Source organism: Lichenostomus cassidix, chromosome 1Aa (genome assembly GCF_008360975.1).
Source record: "Lichenostomus cassidix isolate B80296 chromosome 1Aa, HeHo_3.0, whole genome shotgun sequence".
Taxonomy (NCBI): domain Eukaryota; kingdom Metazoa; phylum Chordata; class Aves; order Passeriformes; family Meliphagidae; genus Lichenostomus; species Lichenostomus cassidix.
The window spans coordinates 47,301,731-47,318,567 of NC_139480.1; the positions used below are offsets into that span (position 1 = coordinate 47,301,731).

The window sequence follows — 16,837 nt, forward strand, 5'->3', positions numbered from 1 at the left end:
CGCGGGCGGGGGGCGGGAGGGAGGCGTGGGCGGTCGGTCAGGTGATGCAGGAGGCATCATGTGAGCGGGGCCGGGCCGGGGCCGGGAGAGTAGCTCTGTGTCCCGGAGGCAGCGATGGAGACTATGGTACTGAGCGGGCTGCTCCTGGCCCTGGCGCTGGCGCTGCCCTCCGTGGCCCTGGAGAACGGGCTGGCTCGCACTCCTCCCATGGGCTGGATGTCCTGGGAGAGGTTCCGCTGCAACGTGGACTGCCAGGAGGATCCCCGCAACTGCATCAGGTTAGCGGGGTGGGGCTCGGTCGAGTCGGACTTCAGGCCCGGGATGGCTCTGGCATCGTCTGCGTCCCTGGGATCCCGGGATGCTTGGTGCATAGGAGGCAGGAGGCTCAGACACTTCGGTTCTGGGCCGGAGAGCATCCAGAGCAGAAGGATGTGGCCAGGCTTTCCAGGCACTCGGGCAAACGCTTCCCCTTCACTGAGGTCAATAAACACGGACAGGGTTTAAATGGGAGCTTTGGAGACCCTCCTGTGGCCCAGACCAGCCCTCCAGAGCCCCCAGTTAACTCCAAAATCCCTCTGCCTACCTTACCTGGTGAGGCACAGGGGTCTCAGCCTGCCGTGTCCTGTCAATCTACAGCGAGCAGCTCTTCATCGAGATGGCAGACCGGCTGGCAGAGGATGGCTGGAGGGAGCTGGGCTACGAGTACATCAACATTGATGACTGCTGGTCTGCCAAGCAGCGGGACGCCGCGGGACAGCTGGTTCCCGACCCCAAGAGATTTCCCAGCGGAATTAAGGCTCTGGCTGACTATGTGAGTTCTTGCTGGGGACCACTGGGGATCTCTGTGTCCTCATGCCACTGTGGTGGGAGAGCTGGGATGACCCTGGTATCTGGGAGACACCTTGGATCCCTTCGTTTGCTCCTTGCAGCTTTCCTCTCCTCACAGGTCCATGCCAGGGGCCTGAAGCTGGGCATTTACGGTGACCTGGGCACCTTCACCTGTGGGGGCTACCCAGGCACCATGCTGGAACATGTGAAACAGGACGCCCAGACCTTTGCAGAGTGGGGTGTGGACATGCTGAAGCTGGATGGGTGCTACTCAACTGCAGAGGAGCAGGCAAAGGGTAACAGTTCCCCAGCCTCTCGCATTTCTCCCCTTGCTGCCTTGGTTGGGGCTGCTGGCCCTCTGCAGAAACACTTGGCCAGCCATTTCTTCCCTTGAGTCTCCTATCGCAACTCTTCGGGAAAAAAAGTTTTTGCACCCTGGAGCTGGTGTAAGGCAGGAAGCCAGGCTGGCCTGGGATTCCCCTTGCTGGGTGGACTGCGACAAAGGCTGCTCCTTGGACATGGGCTGCTGCCAGCCACCCCCTTCACCAGTTGTCATCTTCTCTCCCTAAGGATACCCAGAAATGGCGAGGGCCTTGAACGCCACGGGCCGCCCCATCGTCTACTCCTGCAGCTGGCCAGCATATCAGGGGGGTCTCCCCCCCCAGGTGAGGGTGTTCCTATCCATTGACAGATTCCCATCTCCCCTGTGCCCTGGAGGAGCTCTTGTTGGAGCTCCAGGAGCAGGGTGTTACATCCTGCTTATTTCTCCACCCCTGGATGGTGCTGCAGGTCCCCAGAGGGAATGAGGCCTTCCTGCCAGGCATCTGGGGACACTTGAGGGTCCCAGTATGGCTAGGTGATGGCAGTTTGTGGGAAGAAGGCTCTGGGATGTACCCTCTCCACCCTACACAGATGGTGTGGGGTTGGTCCTGACAGTCTGTTCCTGTGAGACAATCCTGTCTAGTTTCAGTACTTAAAATAGGATATTTCTCCTAGTATATGTTTCTTGAGAATTGTTTGCACTCACGTATTTCCTCTTTCACTTTTTGAGTCAATTCTGAGCTGCCCTCATTCTTGTAGCTGATAGCTTATCATATTTCCCCATGGCCTCTGTGGCTGTTTTGCCAGACATCCTATCATACTGGGATGTGCCCAGTCATAGTGAGATATGACTTTGTCTTCCCTCCTTGCCCTTCCCTCCTTGCCCTTCTCCAGATTCCTCTGTCTTTCACACACTTTCTGGACAGTGCAGCTCTCAACAATTCAACAGTGCTGCCCCTGCTCCCCCACCTTGCAGACTGGTTCTTTTTTCCCTCCTGCCTGACCCTGTTCTCCTTGTCAGGTGAACTACACTATCCTGACAGAGATCTGCAACCTGTGGCGTAACTACGACGACATCCAGGACTCTTGGGAGAGTGTACTTTCCATTGTGGACTGGTTCTTCACAAACCAGGATGTGCTGCAGCCGGCAGCTGGGCCCGGTCATTGGAATGACCCAGATATGGTGCGGCTGGGTGGTGGGTGCTTTAACCCTGTCTGGGGATGAGGATCTCCAGGGATCCCCTTCTAGGGGCAGGGCAGAGGAAGAGCACCAGGAGCTCTGTTGCTGCAGAGGCAAAGCTGGTGTTGTCCTTGGCTAAGCTGTGGGAAAAGTCTGTGGTTGCAATGAACCCTTCACCACTTGAGTTTACCTGTCAGGTTCTCCAAGTGTTCTTGTTCTTGTCCTTCCCTGCACAGCGTGAGAAGAAATGGTGGTGAAACAAAGGGTGTTGATGAGTGCATTTGAATTATGTTGCCAGCAGGGATGAGATCTCCCGGTGTTGGTGGCGGGCGGTAGTGGTGGACTGCTTAAGGGGAAGCCAAAGTGTGTGTGAGGTTTCACTTGTGTGTTCCCTCGCAGCAGGAAGCAGCATCACCAAGGGTGACAAGCAGACAAGTTTCTAACCTTTTTCTTCCTCTCCCATCTTTTCACCATCTCTCCTCCAGCTCATCATTGGAAACTTTGGCCTGAGCTACGAGCAGTCACGCTCCCAAATGGCCTTGTGGACAGTGATGGCAGCTCCGCTCCTCATGTCCACGGATCTGCGCACCATCTCCCCCAGTGCCAAGGAGATCCTGCAGAACCGCCTGATGATCCAGATCAACCAGGACCCCCTGGGAATCCAGGGGCGCAGGATTGTCAAGGTTAGGGGGAAAGCAGATGCATTTGGGAGAGCAGACAGAAGTAGCACAGAGCATCAAAATAAGAAGGGAGAGGGAAGCAATGCAGAGAAAAAGGAGCAGGAGAGCTGTGGGCCACTGGTGTAGCAGTCCCACAGGGCAGTCAGAAATTCTAGCAACTCTGCCTCACCCACCTATCCCCACCCCTAGGAGAAATCCGACATCGAGGTGTTTGTGCGTCCGCTGTGCCAGGCTGCCAGCGCCCTTGTGTTCTTCAGCCGGAGGACAGACATGCCCTTCCGCTACACCACCAGCCTGGCCAAGCTCCACTTCCCTGAGGATGCTGTGTATGAGGTGAGCCCCACTGGACCACTGCATACATAGCAGGGCAGTCCCAGGGCACACGGATCCTAGCTCTCTGTGCATTTTGGGGGGGATGAGGGATGAAGGGGCAGCTGCAGGTCACTCTCCTGTTGCCCACTGCTGTGCCCTGTCCCACTATGCCACGTCAGTGACCACAGCTGGACTCCAGGATGAAAGGTCCGACGAAATGCTGGTAGCTCCATCTCTCTCTTTCAGGTACAAGATGTGTTTGTTGGGAAGATCATCGGTGCCTTAAAAACAGCAGACAACTTCTCAGTTGTTATTAACCCCTCAGGGGTGGTGATGTGGTATCTCCGTCCTGTAGCACTGCCGGTGCAACCCCACTATGTCAGACAGCAAGCTCCTGGCAAGGGTTTCCGCCCAACCCTTCTGTGACAAGGTGCAGCAGATGGGGTGTGGACCAATGCCAGGGTGAGCTGTGAGACCTCAGGACATGTGGCTCTTCAGTGCACAAGTGCCTTTTGCTGTTGACCCCAGCAGTGCTGGGCATGCCCATCCCCTGGTACCAGCTTGATCATGTCTGCTCAGTCTGCGTAAATCAGGAATTCTCGTTGCCCACTGCCTAAGGGTGTGCAGAGCATAATTCCTTGGTGATTGCAAAGCTTTTTGAGATCCTCCTGTGGAAGATGCCGTCCAAGTAGAGTCCAGCCACTGGTGAAGTTTGTTACCTCTGACACCTGAGAACTTCATTGCTTTGAGCTGGGCACTATTGACTGCTGCAGGGGCTATTTGAACTACACCTTTGGAAAGGCTTTGGATGCTGTTTTATCTCCTAGGGTTGTGACATCCCCTTCTCCCTTACCCTCACCCCCCAGGTGTGTGATGGCATTAACCTCAAAGATCACACTTGGTCACCTTCTTTCTTTTCCTATAATCAGCTTGGTTTAGAATAAGGGGCTGTCAACAGGGCTGCATCCCTCCCATGTATCCCACCAGAACCAAGAGCTCTTGGTCCTGTGCAGAGAAGCTTTGCTTGCAGGCTTGATCCTTCTGCCACAATCCTAGAGGCCAGCACTACTGCAGCTTAGCACGCATGCCAGTGTGCTTTAAAACCCCTCTGGTAGCAGTTTACAGCAGAACAGAGCACAAATCTCCATGAGCCATGCTGGACCCCAGCAGCTGTGCTGTGGTTCACACCAAAACTGCAGAGCCGTAGCATGTTGTGTAGGAGTGCTGGCAGGAAGATGCTGATGCTCAGTTGAGGTGGTCTTTTTGCTTAGGAGATAGTCACAGGTGCCTCCAAGCTGGAAGTTCCATCCTTCTTGCTCTAGAAGGGAATTTCTGCTAAAAGGAGAATCAGGTCCTACTCCAGCAGGCTGAAACCTCAGGGTTTCTCAGGGAAAGGCTTCTTCTCCCAAGAGCACCGACATCCACATCTCTGTCCTGAGGAGGAGCCTGCACTAATTAACTGGAAGTGACTGTCAGGACTGACTCTAAAGCCCTCAGCTGCTTCACCTTCATACAGCAGACTACCTATGGAGGAGTTCTAGGTGACACAAGATTAAGTCTCAGATTGGGGAAATACCACATTTTAGATTAGGCAAAAAAAATTTTCTTTCTACTCAGCTGCGAGAGGATTCCTGGTAATCTGCTCACTCTGGTTCCTGCAGGACCAAATGGTTGATTCTAGGCCATTCCAGAAACTTTCTCTGGGTGCAGGGTCAAGATACTGAACACGCTTGCAGTTCTAAAAAGGAAGAACTTGCTAACAAAACAAGGAGCTGGCTTTGTTCTTGGGGAGTGATTGAGGCAAATTGATTGAAATAAAGGGAAGCAGATCACAGACTCTCGTGTTTTAGTTGCTAGCTGTAGCTTCTTGGTTTACATAGGATTACAGAGAAATTACCTCAAAACAGGAACAACTATGATAAGAAATAGAACTGGTTTCCTGTCAGAAACTGGACTGATGCAGAGTAGGAAGGGACTTTCCAGTAGGTACATCATGTTCAGCAGGGCAGCAGCATTCCTTGGCAAAAGGGAAAACAGATTTTACAGTCCACAGCCAAGGGCCATTTCCCTTAGCATATATTTATTTTACCACTGCTGGAAAAACATTGCAAGGAGTTCCTTTTAAAGACTTTAAAGGCCTTCCCTCTGATGTAATGTACATAGAAGAGGTGCTATGAATGCAGCTCATTGAGCAGCAGTGTGGTGACATGGCATGCCCTAAGTGCAGTGATAGAACATGTGCCAGCTCTGGATACCTGGGCACAAATAGGCACCAGCCAGCCCTACACCCTTCGCAGGAAGCAAGGGGATAAACCCCACCTTTTTCACTCTCCCCAGTTACTTGACTCCAGGTCCAGTTTAGCCACATAGCAGAGAGAGAGAATCCACAGATTCTGATCCACAGATGACCTGAGAGAACAGCAGTAGTGGTTGTAGTTCATTCCAGCCTTCTGTGCAGTATCCAAGAATTAAGGTCAACACAACACACACACAACAGTGAACTGGCAGATAAAGGTATCAACACTCCTGTATTAAAGTGCAATTCAAAAAGTTACAAACATTCATGGTTGATTTTTTTTAAATAGAGTTGTTAGAGTATCTCTAACTCAGAAAAAGAGTTTATAGATAAGGAAACTTACTTTCCCCCCATGTAGAACTGCTTTAGAAATTCAGACTTCTAGGTTGTGCAAACCTGACTTGCAGAAGAGCCCTGCCATACAGGGAAGTAAGAGGGAAAACACTCCTTTCCCCTTGCTATGAAGGTAGGGAGGCTGTAGGAAGAAGTACAATCACCCTATATGTAAAGGATCACAAGGGTCTCCACCAGACTAGAGGCTCTTCAGAGAAGGTTTAACGGCACTATGTCCTAAGGAGAAAGGAAAGGATGTGGCTGAGCAGCCAGAGTCTCTGCAGGAGAGCCAAGCAATAGTAATTCTCACCCAGACAGCAGTTCCCAGCTGAGTGCACTGCACCTCTGAACAACCAACTCTGGGATTACAGTGCCCAGCTGCCCACGTTGCTGAGATGTGGGCACACACAGCCTCGCTCCAGCAGCTGAAGGAAAAGATGAAGGCCAGTTTTCCCCTGTGGAGGTAGGACACAGCACAAGCTTGCTCAGCAGAGGGAGCCAGGGCTGCAGGACTTGTCTCCTGACAAGGCTAGTGCCAGGTCATCTTCCTAATGTGACACATTTTGCTCCAAGGCAGGCAGCCTCCTGTGCAGCTCTTGACTCCATTACACTTGAGGAATGGCTGCTTGACACAGGATCATTGCACAGATATGGGGCCTGCTTGGACAGGGAAAGGAAGACTGATCCTGGAGCAGGCCTGCCAGTCTATGACCTCAGTGCCCTGAGGCACACCTTTCTTTGCTTCTCTATTCAATGGCTACAAAGACAGGCAGATTGGGTCTCATCCCCTTCCCTCTTAAGTAGCCAAATTCTTCAGCATCTCTTAGAATGCACTTCCCAAGGTCATCACCCCACAACTGTTAGTCCAGGATGCCACACACTTCCAGCAAGATACAGGATTTCCAAAGTCCCATCTCACACTGACTTGCGCTAGAATTTAAGGAAATTTAACGCCTTTCTAGGGCACCCAAGGATCTATGCAGGGAACCTCACGGCTCTCTGCACCCCTCCTCCTGGATGGTGCTTCAGAAGTCAAGAGTCTGACATTCCAAGTTGTTTTACTCCAACAAGATCCCAGAGCCTTCACATTTTAGTCCTAGATTAGTGATGTGATATGGTTTAATAAGAAGTCCATCTCTCTCCTCAAGCCACTGGCAGGGCAAAAGGTTAGTCCTTTGACCCCATCAGATAAAGCAAGTAAGTAGGAATGTGCTGTTGTTCTGCCTTGTATTGCCACTGACAATGTTTAAGGAGGGCAGGTGCTCAGCTGCCCAGCACTATATCTATTGTAGAGAAACAGAGATCTAGAGATATGCTAACTTGAGGGGTACTAGCAGCCAAGTTGTCTTCAGGGAGAGAGAATGTAGGAGGCTGGCTGCAATTTCCTTCTGTTAGTTGTTCTTCTTGTCCTCAGGAGGTGCATAAGGAGGTGGCTGATCCTGGAAGGAGATACAGTAAACAATCATACTTGTTTTATGATGAGCTCTGTCCAGGCATTCCCAGGCTTGGTTCACTAGAAATGACTGCCCTGCAGTGAGCTACAGACAGAACCAAGTACTCTGGTTTAAGATGTAATTGCATCATTCCATTCCTCTCTAGTAACAGTTATGCTCTGTGATATATGCTGTCTCTACAACGTTTCCAGGGAAAGTCCCCTCAAAACCAGGTAGCAAATGGTCTATTGCAAATGGACCATTTAATCTGTTTTAATTACCATCCTCCCTTCCTTTCCAAGGCTTTGTCCCTGTGGAAGCTCATAGCTCTGACCCAGCAGACAGCAAGCCCTGGGCTGAGGGCCAGCTTTGCTGCTCCATCAGTCTCCAGCTTGCCAGAGCCAAGCAAGGGCACAGCCAGACTGTCATGTAGCAGGTGGAGGCTACAGACAACCTACTGGCTGCCACTGACTGAACAGTAAGAGAACTCCCAGTCTCCATGCAGCCCAGAAAGAAAGTGAAATAGAAACCCATATGCTCTCATCCTTAAGTGACCTGTTTTTCTTTAACTCTCATTTTCAGGCCCAATGGATGCAGAGAGCAATGTGTATTCTCTGTGCCCAGCCAAGTCCGTTTTGCCTTTAGGAGTAAGAAAGGTAGTAAATGGCAGTTACTGGACCAATCTTAAGGTCCTCTTCCTTTCCTGACTGAAAATTTAACACTGAGACCAACATCCATGCCTCCCTCCCAGAAAAATGCATGCTTTCTGTGCATATTCGACATGAATGTACACTGGACCTTGCTAGGAAAGCAAAGCACCATCTCTGCTAGTGACAGAAGAGGCTGGAGCAGGCACTGTACTCACCATGGGCATGTACACATTGTGGGGGTTGGCAGGGTTGTAATATGCACTGGAAGCAGCTTCCATGGCCTTACCGCCTCCTGGAAAGGAAGGAAAAGAAGCCACCTTAAATATCTGAAGTGATGGCTCTAGCCCCAGAGCCTTCTGCCCAGCCACAACTCTTCCATGGAGCCAACAAAGGCTCAAGGAGCTGACAAGAACTGCAGCAAGCTGGGTTAGAATTCAGAGCAGCTCAGGAAAGCTGGCTAGGGCTGACCACAAGCTGTGCAGTGCAGGGCTGAGCAGCTCCCCACATTGGAGCTCTTGCAACAACAGCTTCCCCACCCCATCCTGTGCCCAAGCCACCAAACACCCTTTTGCATCCAGAGCCTGGCAATCACACAGTCCCATTTACCTGGTGTCTCTGGGCTCACCCAGGCTGGGGGAGCTGAGGGAGCTGAGGGTCCTGCAGGAGATGGCCCGGAGTAGGGCGGTGGAGGTGGCACATACACAGGGTTCATGTTTGGAAGTGGTGGGTAAATACCTGAAAAAGAGAACATCAGGCTGATGGTTTGGACCATGGACCACAGGACAGAGGGGAGAGAGCTCACAGGCCTGACAGCACATTAGCTCTGGACAAGAGGAGTGGTAAGGGAAGCTCTCCAGGCTTGGCAGCAATGCAGACAGCAGGGATTTGATAATTTGCTAATGCCTGTCACGTCAGCAGGCAATAGTTCTCTACCAAGCAGCAGCACAATTTGCAAACCACATTCCCATGCAGCTAGAACTATAGTGGCACATGGGTGTGATCAACAGCATGGGACAGATTTTCGCAAAGACGAGGATCTTTGATGGAGACAAAACTACAGTAACCCTCAGCATACCACTGTCATTTCTTTACAGCTAATATCACAGTCATAATTACACAACTTCCAAACCTGGAGTCTGGGCGTATGGATATCCCATGGGCTGTGGAGCTGGTCCATAGGCGTTCATGGGAGGTGGTGCATAGGGATATGGCCCGTTTGGTGGTGGAGGGGCAGGGTAGCCTCCCGGCACAGGTGAGTAGCCCCCGGGGGCAGGTCCGTATCCTCCGGGAACAGGGGTGTATCCATAGCCAGGGTTCTGGAGAGGAACGCCACTGGAAGCTGAGGAACACATGTTTAGTAAGCCAGACATCTTTTCTTAAAACTAAATGTATAGAATAAAATGAAAATAGCCATGTTAATGCAGCACTGCTTCCCTTGATCTAGATTCACTATGTAGTCCTGGCACAGTACTGTGCCTGAAAAGCATTGGTCATAAGGCGCTGAAGGAAACCAGCTGCAAAAATACAACCCTTCCATTGCTTGAAGAAAAGACCACTCTAAAACAAATATCAGTACAGTGTTTTTTTCCTTTTCTTAAGCTTTCTTTCTGAAAAAATATACATTTTAAAACACACATTTTATCAGAAAAAAAGTACTTTTCCCTCCATTTGAAAATTTTAAAAAGAAATTAGTTTTTAAAACCTATTTGTCCTCTCTGCAAATGTTAACTTCTCCCATCTTACTGCACTATTATAGAAATGGGCTGACGGTAGGTAAGTGAAGCAATTTTTCTCCATCACATATTTCAACTTCTTCCCAGGAGAAACAAGGTTCTGTAGAAAAAGGTGGTCAACCTCAGAAGCACAAGCCCTAGAATATTCTGACAGCACAAAGCACTAAGATGAAATAAAGAGAAAGGACTGGAAGGAAAAACAAAAGTTCTCCTGGAAAGAGAAAAAATACTTTGCTGTGGAAGAGGGCATAGGGTAGCTCTCTTCCCCTGAAGTTCAGAAAGAGCACAGTTTGCTCACTGGCTCAGCCAACCATGGGGGAATCAGAGGATCTGAAAATCCCTTACCACTAGAAGCAGCTTTGAACATCAGCTGTCCAAACTCAATGGCTCCTCCACTGTTGAAAGTCAGTTTAAATGTCCCCTGCCCTTCCCAGCCACCTAGGAGAGAGAGAATAAGAATTGAAGCAGATTATTAATCTCCTCAGTACCAGCCAAGACAGCAAAATCATTTACGTGTCAATTATTGTTTTCTTATTTATTTCAAAACTATTTTGCATCTTATTACCAGGGATAAAGAGTCACGGTACTGCTATGATATGTCCCCCAAAATAATATCTCAAGAGGATAAGGCATTTATTTTTTTTTACCCTTTAAAGGTTATGGTCATGTGGAAACAGCTTACTCTAGATAAAAGACTGTTTTGTTCTTCCCTGAAAGGTTTAAAGGAACCTAATAATGAACAGTGTAAAGAACGAACATTTATTTCACTGAGGATTTTAACTGAAAGCCCTCAGATGAAGTTTTATTGATGACCTCAGTGGACTGAGATCAGGATCTGCAACTCAAGCTAGGATTTAAATAAAATGCAACATCTTTAATCTCACTGACACATAGAAGTTCAGACAGATTATTAAATGCTGAGGTATAACAGCAACTTTTCAGAAAAAAAATCAAGTAGGCGATGTCTTGCAAGATAAGTAAGAGTGCTTTGTTTTGTTGGGGCTTTTGGGTTTTGGCATTTTGGGGGGGGAGTTGCTTTGATTTCTGGTGGTTTTTTTTTTTTAAGTCAAATATAAGATTTATCTTTCTTGTCTAACAATTAAATTAGTTAAAAGAGAGAGTCTCTTGGGGACAAAGTAGAAATAAAGTATAGAAATATAACAAAAGAGTCCATCATGGATAAAGTCATCCCTTTGGAGATTGACCTCTATAAAACCACTGTCTTAGTATGACTTCAGCCCAAGAAAGCAGGCTGATCCACAATCCCCAGAAGACCCAGTCACTTTAAAACATTGTTACGAACAGAAAGCATGAACACTCCAGATGCCACCAAAGCCCACATAAACTAATTCCAGGGCTGAAGAGGGAAACAGCTTGAACCAGAAGCCATGTTTTCAATCCTTGCTTATCTTTTGCAATTCCCCATGTCTGGTCATAAACACCACTGTTAAGTCTTACTGCAGCTCCACGATCAAATTGGGATCAAAGCTAAATCAATGATGGACAGCAGATTCCCAAATCCATGCAAACAATACCCAAGTCAAAAGTGATTGCTAACTCTAATTCTGTCTATCAATAGCACTGACTGGTGACTTGGTCTGTCTGGTGTTCAGCAAAAAAGGCTTTGTGACACTTGGGAAGAGTTTAATCTACAAAGCACAGGCACATACCTCCAGCCTCGGCCTGGATCTGTCCTTTGATGTAATTAGCAGAGAAAACAGGCTGCTCAATTGAGCATCCCTTCACCAAATAAAATGGCATCATGAACGACTGCATAGGATCCTTGCCCTTGGACACAAAGATCACCTGCAAGACAGGAGGGAACACTTCTGAATTAATTGAATTCAATAGAAAGAGTGATTGTGGAGTTCTCACTGTATCAACATCCAAAAATAGGTAACCTCTAGTATGAGTAGGCACTGCATTATTGCACAGCTTTAACACTGGGGATCCCCAACAGATTTGATGGCACATGGCTCACTCACCTGAAGCATGTATATTCCAAAATAATAAACCACTTAAAACACACCTGCACATTTTACAGAGTTTTACTGTTCTGCTTTTTAAGGATAAGCTACACGAGTTTTCAAAGAAAGTATTATTGACTGACTGTTCTGCTTTTTAAGGATAAGCTACACGAGTTTTCAAAGAAAGTATTATTGACTGACACATTATATGAAATATATTCTCTAGAAAGTGATTTCCAGGACTGCATGTGCCTTTGTAGGAAACTGGGATTGCGACATAGGTATGAACGATCCTATTTCCACCTTCCTTTCTCCTACCTAGTGCTGCCAGTGGTTCCTTCCACAACAAAAATCCCTTCTATCATCAACTAGGTTTTTGGTCTAAAGTTTACAAGATGCCTTGAGAAAGAAGCAGCCCTGCTGACATCAGACTTACCCTGTAAGGGGTGAGATACAGCATTCCTTTCTTGGTGCCTTTGAAGACTTCAGGCTTGCCTGTCACGTCACTGAAGGAGAGCTCCACATCTTTACACTGTTTGAGAACACTGCAGCAGGAAATCAGACAGATTGGAGACAAACATGGTAACAGCTCCCACACATACTCCCATCACACAGGGAGGGGAATAGCACAGCAAAACTCTCAATATTATCCCAAAGTTCTGCTGTGGGCCCCACCATTTTGACTTTGAACAGAGAGGGATGATTATGCAGAGTGGAAGAATTCATTCTCTCATCTGAGACAAGCCCTGCTCCTCCTTCACAAAGGGCACCTTTAAATAACAGGGGTTTTTTTTGTCTCCAGAGCTGTCAGACTGAGGACTTCAACTCTGCACACAAAAAGCCTCAGCCCACAGATCAGGGCACAGAAAGGGCTGAGGTGTCAGAAACCATCCCCCTGACACCAAGGTGTAACTCAGAGCAATCGTCCCTCCCAAACCCACTGCACTGGAAAACAGCCCTGCTGTAGCACCACACCCAGTGGACAAACTGAGGAAGTGGTTGCACTGAAACCCTCACTGCTGACCCTGGCTCACGTGACTCAAGTACGTTTTTGTAGTAAACAGTACCACGCTAAAGAATGAAACAAGCAGTCAGCAATAAAGATATTATTGTTGGATATCTATGGGAACATTAGCAGAGTTTGCTAATGACACCAAGTCAGATGAGAACCGTGAACCCTGCAGGGTCAGGGGTGTGGAGGTGCATGAGAAATTAAACATATTTTCAGAAACAAATGGAAGAGTCATTTTGGGAAAGCATGTCATTGAACCTATGGCACAGATCCTAAACACAGCACATAGTAAGAAAATCTGCAGAATAAACAAAAGAACCTTGGAGGTGATAAACCTTCAGCACATTACAGTGGTGGAAGACTCTGACGTGTTTTATGGTTCAAGAGCATGGGGAAAAATGTGACAAACCCCTAAACCAACACAAGGCTGAACAGGCTGGATCTAAAATAATCCTTATGTATTCTGCTCAACATACTGTGGAAGTCAAATAAAGTCAGGAAACTGTGCAATTATTTGGGGAAGGGAGGAATCTGCAGGGCTAGCATGTGGGAAAACAACCAAAAGCCCTGTAGTTTCAGGGTGTTTGCTCTTTAGGGAAGAGAAGAACACTGCAGATGTATCTGAAAAATGCAGCTACCTGAGAATGAAGACACTGAAAAGTCTAGTTTTGATGAGAAAAAACAACCTGACCAAGACATTCTACTGGGACATTACTTCACAGCCAAGCTAGATGCAGAGTCTCAGACTGGCTGGAAGGGACAGGCTGATGACACAGCAGAGCTCTTTCCATTTACAAAATGCAAGAGGGAAACATTTATTCTAAGCTAAATAAAACCAACTTCTTGACAGCTTTAACCTTACCAGAACACTTCCTCAATCACGTCCTGTAGCAGTGTTTCACATCATTTTGCCATACTGGGAAGAATTTCTATGTAGTCATTGTAATATTTACTGCTTTGCAGCTACTCACACAAGCAAATAACATGCAGCAACCACCACAGAGAGTAATTAAATTAGGCTGCTGAACTGGTCTGCACCTGCATGCCTGTCCAGGGCTGTCACGGGAGGCTGTGCACGCTGTGGAACCACGCTGCCCTCACCTGTGACTGAGCAGCACCTCAAAGAATGGCTGGACATCATCAAACCATACAATGTCAAGGGTTGGAAGGGACCTTAAAGATTACCTAGTCCCAGCCTCCCTGCCATGGCCATGAACACCTTCCACTAGGCCAGGCTGCTCAAGGCATTATCCAACCTGGCTTTGAACAGTGCCAGGGTTGGGGTATCCACAGTTTCTCTGGGCAAACTGCTTCAGTACCTTACCACCCTCACAGTAAAGAATTCCTTCCTAATATTTAGCCTCAATTTCTCTTCTTCCAGCTTGTACCCATTAGTCCTTGTCCTAGCACTGCAGTTCCTGATGAAGAGTCCCTCTGCACCTTCCCTGTGGGTCCTGTTCAGATACTGGACCTGAGGTCTCCATGTGACCTGCTCTTCTCCAGCCTGAAGAGCCCCAGCATTCTCAGCTTGTCTTCACAGAGGAAGTGTTTCATTCCTCTAACCAACTTTGTGCCTCCTCTGGACTTGCTCCAACAGTTTCCTATCTTTATTACGTTGGGGACCCCAGAGCTGGATGCACACTCCAGGTGAGGTCCCACCAGAGTGGAACAGAGAGGTAGAATCACCTCCCTTGACCTCCTGCCCACGCTGCTTTTGATGCATGCCCTGGATTCAAGGACAGAGAAATCTCCTTTAAACCAGCATGAGCTCAACATGTCAGAGGACTTCCCTGACTGAAGTATTAGGAGTCAGCTCCAAACCCAACACTACGTGGAGCATATTTCTGGAGTGTAATTTTCCCATTGATCACCAGCCCCAAACCAACTCCTCTGATCTTTTTACTTCGATCCTTTACTGGGCCTCGAGTTTCTAGGATTTCTCTTGCCAGGACGCTGGGAGCACCCGAACACCACCAAACCGCAGCCCGAGGCTTTAAGCTGGTGTGTCAATCCCACTGGGAGCGAGGGCAAGCCTTGAGCGGCCGGCTGTGTTTCCATCAAGAGGAGCAGAGGAGCAACTTTGAATTCACGTTCCTTACTTACGAAATCAAGCGATCTGGACTCCTAACGTAAGTAGCTTCTGCCTCTCTGACATCACTATGTGCAAAAAAAGTCAATTCCTTGGCTTTTGCAAGCGATGGAAGCCTCAGTCTTCACCCAGGACGCTTTAAGGACCGCCGAGCTTTCGCGTGAACACGGGGCAGCTCTGCGGGCTGCAGCCAGGCCCGCTCCCCTCCGCTCTCCCAGCCAGGCCCGCTCCCCTCCGCTCCCCTAGCCGGGCCCGCTCCCCTCCGCTCTCCCAGCCGGGCCCGCTCCCCTCCGCTCTCCCAGCCGGGCCCGCTCCCCTCCGCTCCCCTAGCCGGGCCTGCTCCCCTCCGCTCGCCCAGCCGGGCCCGCTCCCCTCCGCTCGCCCAGCCCGTCCCACCCTGCCAGGAGCCCTTTGATAACGCACACCCCGGCCCTGCTGAGGGGACAGGGGCTCGGGGGACCGTCCCGGCCGCGCAGCCCGCGCGGTACCTCTCGGCGTTGGGGATGACGACACCTCCCTCCTGCGAGTGGTTCCTGTTCAGCGCCATCTTTGCCGCGCTGGCCCCGCCCCTCACCCCGTGCCCGCCGTGACGTCACACAGCGCGGCCCCGCCCCCCGGCGTTCCCCGGGCGGAAGTGACAGGGCAGCGAGGCGGAAGCGAGGCGGCGCCGGGTCGGTTTAATGGCGGCCGGTGGCGGTGGCGATGCTGCAAGCGGCGGGACGCTACAAGCGCCGGCCCCGCCCGGCCTGCTCCCCATGCTCGCCCCGTGCCCGCCCCGCGCCCCGTGCCCGACCCGCGCCCGGCCGCACAACGAGCCACAGACACTGGTGCCTACACGCAGCCCTGCTCGCTCCTCCGGCTCGCTCTGCTCAGCGCAACCGCGACTGTTCGCTACCGCGGTTGCCTCAGTGGAGGTTTGCCTCAGTCCAGGATTTGCCGCGCTTAGCAAAGTTTTTCTGGCGAACGGCTTGTCTGGTGACTAGTTCGTGAGCCTCTGAATGCGCTGAGCGGGCACCCCTGGTGTCAGGTTCAGACTGTTCCCCTCTGCAGTGTCACTCGGGATATCAGGGGAGCAGCTGACTCGCTGTGCTCATCGTGGGGCTCAGCTGCTGGCGCACGATCCAGGCTTTCCCAGCTCATCCATTCACAGACACTTCTTCCCAACAGCATCTCCCGTTGTCATCATACGTGGGATTTTTGTTGTGTTTGCCGTTTGTAGACTTCCTGGTAGATAGCTGGGATGTTGGTAGATATTGGCAGGAGCAGATGGCAGTGAGGAGTACCTGAGCTTGTTTTTCTCGGCGAGCTTTTACGGATCCTTTAGAAGCAGTCTGTGATCCGACAAGAAGTTACAGAGCAGGGTGTAAAAACCACGTTATTACAAACTAATAAAAGTTCCTAAACCTACAGGGCAAAACACGCAGCCTTGTCCTTGAAATCCACATTACAGGCAAAGGAAAGTCTCTCTCTTCTGTTGCATGGGTCTGCTTTGCTTGCTGTAAGCAGGGCAGTGTTGTCTCTCTGCCATAACCCTGGGTTGGGCCCAAAAGTCGCTAAGGTTACCATTTTGCAGTCCAGGGTGAAGAAGATGGAGCGTGGCTTCATGCTTCAGTGCTGTGAAGAAGCAGAGCCCTGGTGGTGTCTTTGATGAGGATCATGTCTTTGATGTCCTTGGGCTGAGGAGGGCTGGTTGTGTGGCAGCATGGTTTCTGCAGGGTCCATGGCTGCTGGCACCAGTGACAAGGCGTTTTTTCCCTGCAGGACTGAGGAGGTTTGGTGCAGGGGGAAGGGGGTGCAAGGCTGTATGCACACACTGCACACAGGAACACCAGGAGCTGTGAATGTGGGCGGTGAAAGGACTAGGAAGGGCTGGGGTTGCCCTCACATCCTAGTGGTGGACAGGTGGGAGTGAGAGTGAACAGAACCTTTGCTTTGCAGTGACAGCACCAGAGAAAGCCACGAGATGGACATAAGCTCTTGACAGTTTTGCTAAGGCATTGAGA

The 16,837-nt window shown here is 49.9% G+C and overlaps 2 protein-coding genes across 3 annotated transcripts; one reads left to right on the forward strand and one right to left on the reverse strand.

Moving 5' to 3' along the window:
• The first annotated feature begins 33 nt into the window (after positions 1 to 33).
• NAGA (alpha-N-acetylgalactosaminidase) lies at positions 34 to 5,155 on the forward strand. The gene is made up of 8 exons (XM_085048273.1): positions 34 to 278; positions 637 to 811; positions 947 to 1,124; positions 1,399 to 1,493; positions 2,171 to 2,332; positions 2,815 to 3,012; positions 3,199 to 3,342; positions 3,568 to 5,155. The coding sequence occupies exons 1-8, from the start codon at positions 115 to 117 to the stop codon at positions 3,745 to 3,747; spliced, it is 1,296 nt and encodes a 431-aa protein (XP_084904399.1). The 5' UTR covers positions 34 to 114; the 3' UTR covers positions 3,748 to 5,155.
• A 675-nt stretch (positions 5,156 to 5,830) lies between these two features.
• Positions 5,831 to 16,725, reverse strand: WBP2NL (WBP2 N-terminal like). 2 transcript variants are annotated; one of them, XM_085048323.1, is made up of 8 exons: positions 15,670 to 16,725; positions 12,170 to 12,278; positions 11,437 to 11,572; positions 10,112 to 10,204; positions 9,163 to 9,372; positions 8,640 to 8,768; positions 8,249 to 8,325; positions 5,831 to 7,389 (listed from the first exon to the last, which is right to left on the reverse strand). In XM_085048323.1, the coding sequence occupies exons 2-8, from the start codon at positions 12,191 to 12,193 to the stop codon at positions 7,342 to 7,344; spliced, it is 717 nt and encodes a 238-aa protein (XP_084904449.1). In that variant the 5' UTR covers positions 12,194 to 12,278; positions 15,670 to 16,725; the 3' UTR covers positions 5,831 to 7,341. The 2 variants fall into 2 exon arrangements, with proteins under 2 accessions (XP_084904449.1, XP_084904444.1); XM_085048318.1 differs by lacking the exon at positions 15,670 to 16,725 and adding an exon at positions 15,323 to 15,467.
• Positions 16,726 to 16,837: the final 112 nt, after the last annotated feature.

What these genes read in the sequence shown, in the direction of transcription:
- NAGA (XM_085048273.1), top strand. Translation starts at nt 115, where the DNA reads ATGGAGACTATGGTACTGAGCGGGCTGCTCCTGGCCCTGGCGCTGGCG. An exon ending in TTAAGGCTCTGGCTGACTAT is followed by an intron (nt 812 to 946) that starts GTGAGTTCTTGC and finishes CTCTCCTCACAG; the next exon opens with GTCCATGCCAGGGGCCTGAA. An exon ending in CTGAGGATGCTGTGTATGAG is followed by an intron (nt 3,343 to 3,567) that starts GTGAGCCCCACT and finishes TCTCTCTTTCAG; the next exon opens with GTACAAGATGTGTTTGTTGG.
- WBP2NL (XM_085048318.1), bottom strand. Translation starts at nt 15,381, where the DNA reads ATGGCGCTGAACAGGAACCACTCGCAGGAGGGAGGTGTCGTCATCCCC. An exon ending in GTCATCCCCAACGCCGAGAG is followed by an intron (nt 12,279 to 15,322) that starts GTACCGCGCGGG and finishes TTCCTGCTGCAG; the next exon opens with TGTTCTCAAACAGTGTAAAG. An exon ending in GGTGAGCCCAGAGACACCAG is followed by an intron (nt 8,326 to 8,639) that starts GTAAATGGGACT and finishes CTTCCTTTCCAG; the next exon opens with GAGGCGGTAAGGCCATGGAA.